Raw genomic sequence first — 5648 nt, 5'->3', positions numbered from 1 at the left:
AGCCCAAAACGGGGCCTGCCTTAGAAGCTCTGTGGCTCCTGCCTGTCCCAGAAGCTGTTAGCTTCTATAGTCCACACTCTCACCTGTGCAGACTCTTCTTGGCGGGACCCTGGAACCAAGTTCAATTCCCAGCAACCACTTGACTGGACATGTGTACACATGTGAGTACACATGGTGGCTCACAACCATCTGTAATGGGATTTGATGCCATCTTCTGGTGTGTCTGAAGACAGCTACAGTGTACTCATGTAAATAACAAATAAATCTTACAAAAAAAAAAAAAAAGACATGTAAAGGATAAGATAACCAAACTCGTTGTAAGGTCCATATGCCACGTTCAACAAATATGGGTTCCATAATCTAAAAAGCTCCTAATACGTGTTTGGTAGAACATCCAGTGTGGTCTTGGCCACACAGATAGCTCAAAATCTCCAGGCCATTAACTATGTTCACTATCAGCCTTCTAGTTCAAAAAGAGGTTACACATCCCTCTTTCTGAAGGAACAGCCTTCCTGATTCCTGTGCCTTCTGTGAACTCTAGGACCTCTCTGCCTCCCCCAGGTGGGGAAGGGGCTGGACTTGTGTGTAAGACATGGGCCCTGCTCTGAGCTGGAGGTTGATAACAATGTAAGTGGAACTCATCAGAATATACCACAGCAAGGATGATGAGCCCAGGTTAGACCTGAGGAAGGGCACGGGGTATTAGAGAGTAGGATTAGGCATGCTCACAAGGCTAGACTTCAACATAAGATATGCAGGGCAGGCCTATGTCTGGAAGTTCAATGTTGCACAGAAGGGATGAAGTCAGAGGATTCCACTGGAACAAGGACAGAATTTTGTTTTGCTTTTTTTCTTTCTTTCTCTCTTTCTTCCCTTGTTTTGATATAGGGCAAATATATTCTGTAGCTCTGGTTGTTCTGAAACTCACTATGTAGACCAGGCTAGCCTCAAATTCACAGAGATCCATGTAGCTCTCCCTCCTAAGTATGTGCTACCATATGTATCTACAAAGAGATACTTTTCAAAGATACTTTCTGTTATTGTTGTTTTTCCTGGAAGCATATTTTCCTGTGTATTTTAATTTTTGCATTAAATTTTTTTTACATTATGTGTTGAGAAGTTTTGTGTACCTGTGTGTGTGTGTGTGTGTGTGTGTGTGTGTGTGTGTGTGTGTGTGTGTAATGGGTGTACAGTGCCCATAAAGGTCAGACGAGGACATTGGGTCCTACAGAGGTGGACTTAAACATAGTTGTGAGACGTGGTGTAGATGCTAGGGAACTAACCTGGGTCCTCTGCAAGAGCAACCAATGCTCTTTCCATCTGGGCCAGGCCTCCAGATCCTCCTTCCCTTTAAACATTTAACTTTGCTTCCTCATTTCCTCACTGTTTTTCCTTTTAAAACCTCTTTCATCAGTTGCTTAATGCCTGCTTCCTCCAACTTAGTTCTTTTTATCTTAAATTTTCCCCAGTTTAATTTTTCCCTTTTTCTTTTCACTTCCTCATCATGTAAGTTAATATCTGCTTGTGGACGTTGTACATCGTGGTGCGCACTAGGCTCCGCACCACGATGTACAACGTCCACAAGCAGGTGTGTGTGTGCGTGTGTGTGTGTATGTGTGTATGTGTGTGTATGTGTGTGTATGTGTGTGTGTGTGTGTATGTGTGTGTATGTGTGTGTATATGTTTGTGTATGTGTGTGTATGTGTGTCTGTATGTGTGCATATGTATGTATGTGTGTGTATGTATGTATGTGTATGTGTATATGTGTGTATGTATGTGTATATGTGTATATATGTGTGTGTATGTGTGTGTTATTTTTTAATTTCTCCTCATGCCTTACAAGCTTTGTTTCCTGTGAAGTGATTCTTGTTTTCCTTCCTCTTTGTATGCGATTTGAGCAATCTGAGCTCATACTTAGAACTTATGAGGAACATATACCATTTGTTCATTTTTTATTATTGCAAAATAGCCAGGATCAACAATACATTTTATAATTGCAAACCATTAAAGGCCAGTTTCTGTGGCTCCATCAATGCAGCTTTACTGAATCTTGAAAGCCTTCCTTGCTTCTTGAATTTGTTTTGCATCCATGGGAGGCTTTCTCTGGCTGCCAGGCTGTAGGAACTTCTTCACATTGGGGAGGCTGCTGATTCTGCTCTTGAAGGCCTGTGATCCAGAAACCACAAATTGACCATTAGTAGTAGGCATGTGCACGACCCAGGGATTTGAGCCCCCCCCCCCCCCAGAACACCATCAACTGCATCCTTGCAACAGCTCCAGTGTAGGCAGGAGAAGCATGAAAAACCATGAGCCAGAAGCAGTGTTCAGTATCATTTGTCTTCAGAGCTCCTTTGACATCCAGTTACCATTTCCTCTAGACATGCCCTGTAGATCTGCCTCTATGGCACTGTCTCTCAGGTGTGAATTATAGAGAAGGAAAGAGAAAGAAAGGCATGAAAAGCTGGTTTGCAAATGGAGATAGGAATGTCCAAGTCTAACCAGAAGCAACTCAGCCAGTTTTCACAATGGGAGACAGAGATGGGGTGATGGGATGGGGCTGGGGACAGCATGAGGGGGGACTGGAGAAGAAAGCGGGCTACAGAGAACAGGAGACAGAGCTGAGGGAAGGGGATCACATGACAGAGGCCTGCTCAGACATTGAGTGAGTAAAGGCAAGACATAAAAACACACAGAATTCTAGATAAAAGAGAGGCCAGAAGCCTCCTGCCAGGAACAGGGGGTCCAAGGAGAGAGCTTCGGGGCCGCGCCTCTTTCTCATTACAGAGGACAACCTATTCTTCCTGGGATACCATCCTCAAATCTCCACATGTAAAAAGATTATTTTTAAGACTCAGTCTGAGGGTCTAGTAGCTCAGTTTGGAGGCCAGAGGGTAGGGACCATAGCCCCCAGGCCCACCATGTATTGTCAGAGGCATGTGTGTGGCTGCCTCTCTGAGGTGGTCTCACCTTCAGCAGAGGGAAAGGGGTCAGAAGGCTGGCATCAAACTCTTCAACATAGAGGAGAAGTTCAAATAGATGGATGTCCACCCTGGTAAGCCTGTTGCCTACAAGGTAGTCTTGTCCATGGCTCTTCAACACCTGCAAAATGAAAGGAGACCGATTATGAACACAAAGAGTTGGGCTGGAGCCCTTACTCTCCAAGCCTCTCAAGGGGACACTCTGCCTTTGCTTGGCAGGTATAAAAGTATAGACATTTTCTAGGCCTATGATGCAAGAGGGAACATGAGAAGTCAGCTGTGTGACCTCTTTAAAAGCCTGGAGACCTTTCTCTGTTATTGCCACATTTCCAGACCTTTCAAACCATCTCCCTTACATATATTTTCCACATGTGATAAGCACTTAGCCCCTGACACAATATGGTTCTCCTCCTTGTATGAAAATGATGGAGCACTGAAATTTCAGGACATTCCTCTCTCTGTCCTCTCTGTTTAGTCTTTCATAGGCAAAGGCTTCACCTTTAGGCCAGCATCATCCACCCCAGAGAACACCCAGTGTCTGCCTTTCTCCTTTGTCTGCCTTCCTCATTTCTCTGGAATCTAAACTCCAGCATTGGCTCTGACTCCTAACTTCACTGGTCATGACTGACATGCTGAATTGCACAAGGGGAACAGAGTAGGACTCTGCCAGGAACTTAGACCTGATGAGTGTTGGACCGATGGAGATATGATTGGACAGATGAACATGGGTGATAAAGATAACACCATAGGGTGCTAATCTTACAATCCTGCAGCATATATGCATTTTACATTTATTTCAACATTTCTGGTTGAATGAAGTTTGAATAATAACACTGTCCTGTTTGCAGACATATGTGATTTGCATACATTTGAAAATCACAGATAACCAAAAGGAAAAGAATATACTACACCATTAGATACAATGTATCATAATGTGTGTGTATGTATATATATGTATATATATACATGCATACAGTATGATTGATATATATACAGTATGGTATATATATATATATATATATATATATATATATATATACACACACACATACATACACACACACAGAGGAAAAAATTATCACTCCCACAATAATAAACAAACAGAAGCCAGGTGTGTGGCATGCACATTTAATCCCAGCATCAAAAGGCATAGGCAGGTGGATCTCTGTGAGCTTGATGCCGGTCTATAGAGAGATTCTGCGTTAAGAAAAGAAAGAAAAAAAGAAACCTAAGACCAAAACTACAAAAGGAAGCATCAAGTGTCCTTCAGAACATGGCTCATGGTGTACATGGAGGTCATGAATCTCACAGAGACGATTTCAACTGTGATGACTGGACAGTGTGTCCTATGAGACAGGCCCTGGACTGTCGGGCCCACAGGCAGGTCCCACCTCCTCTAGAGCAGACAGCCAGGTCCCTCAGGAATTTGTAAGATGCCCTCCTCTAGGACCACAGTTTTAGCTCTTATCTTTAACTTGGCAGAAGTTTAACACCTTCTGAAGTGTTCTTGGTTTGCCTCCAAAGAGAAGCCCTGACCATGAGAGGTACTGCATGGGCATTGATCTTTCTTTGCTGGGGTGTTGTGGCTTTTCTCTTAAGATGAGACACCAAGTCCTGCAGGCCAGTTTTTCTTAACATCTCTTCATCAGCCTCCTCCTCTCCACCCTCCATCTCTCTCCCTGTTCAGATATTTCCACTCCATCTTTGTCCTGCTATCATATCCTCCTGACGGGCAGCTGCCCTCAGGCCTCCCTGTGTAACTCAACAGAATGTTTTCCCATCTGTTGTTCATTGCAGTTCTCTGTGGAAGGGAATCCCAGTGTGTTCTGTAGGACCCAGGCCCTTTTCTGGGGTGGCTCAGCCTTCCACAGGCCCAGTGCTGGTTGTGACCATGAAGCCTGTTGAGTGCTATATGTTAGACTGGCATAAGCACCCATTGCTCCTTCCAGGCCATTTTTACACAGTGCCCTGTGGGGCAGGAGCTATACAGCAGGCTCAAGGAATTGAAGGCCAGTGTGGCAGTAGCCTTTGTCTCCCAGCCTCTGCCTTTCTCTTGTCCCTGAAACTCAATGTCCCCAGATTTCAAAGAGCCTACTTACCTTTTCAAAGGCAGGCAAGTAACGGTTTTTGGTTCTGTCTTTTGCCAAGGCAGTCTTGGCTTCTCTTTGGTCTGGGGGACATATTAACAATTGCCCAATCATTTCAGTCAGATCTGAAATACCTTCTGAATACATGTCAATCCTAAAAGACAAAAGTTTCCAAATTGTCAAGAATCGCCTATCTTACATTTGAATGTGAAAAGCTGAGAAATCTACCACGACCGGTGCTTGCAAAGCTATTTGTCTGTAGTGGGTCATTATCTCTTCCATTGAACAGATATATTAACTTCCCCCTTGGACATCCTGCTGGTTCTGATACACTTTGAGAATTTGTACAAAATTCTTCTCTTATACATTATATCCAGACCACTGTTACCCCTCCTCCCTGCACTCCTCCAAGTTTTTTGTTTGTTTGTTTGTTTACATTTTGTTACACAAATATGCCCTAACACAAGCACAAAAAATAATCAATCCCAGGCCCATCTAGAGATGCAGTCATAATTGATGGCATCTCACAAGATATCCATCAACTCTATAACAGGCTTGTTCTAGCCCTGTCTGTCTGTCTGTC

The 5648-nt window shown here is 43.7% G+C and overlaps 2 protein-coding genes across 2 annotated transcripts in view; both read right to left on the bottom strand.

The window, feature by feature from the left end:
• The window catches only part of LOC110302372 (glutathione S-transferase A2-like), a 73446-nt gene that overhangs the window by 17944 nt on the left and 49854 nt on the right, over positions 1-5648 (bottom strand). The gene's annotated exons all lie outside the window — the stretch shown is intronic.
• Positions 1802-5250, bottom strand: LOC110301654 (glutathione S-transferase A1-like). The gene is made up of 3 exons (XM_021172218.2): positions 5078-5250; positions 2968-3099; positions 1802-2166 (listed from the first exon to the last, which is right to left on the bottom strand). Exons 1-3 carry the CDS (start codon positions 5210-5212, stop codon positions 2041-2043), a joined length of 393 nt encoding a protein of 130 aa, XP_021027877.1. The 5' UTR covers positions 5213-5250; the 3' UTR covers positions 1802-2040.

This window comes from Mus caroli, chromosome 9, assembly GCF_900094665.2.
Source record: "Mus caroli chromosome 9, CAROLI_EIJ_v1.1, whole genome shotgun sequence".
NCBI lineage: Eukaryota > Metazoa > Chordata > Mammalia > Rodentia > Muridae > Mus > Mus caroli.
Note: the sequence above shows the minus strand (reverse complement) of the source record. Positions and strands in the feature narration are given on the sequence as shown.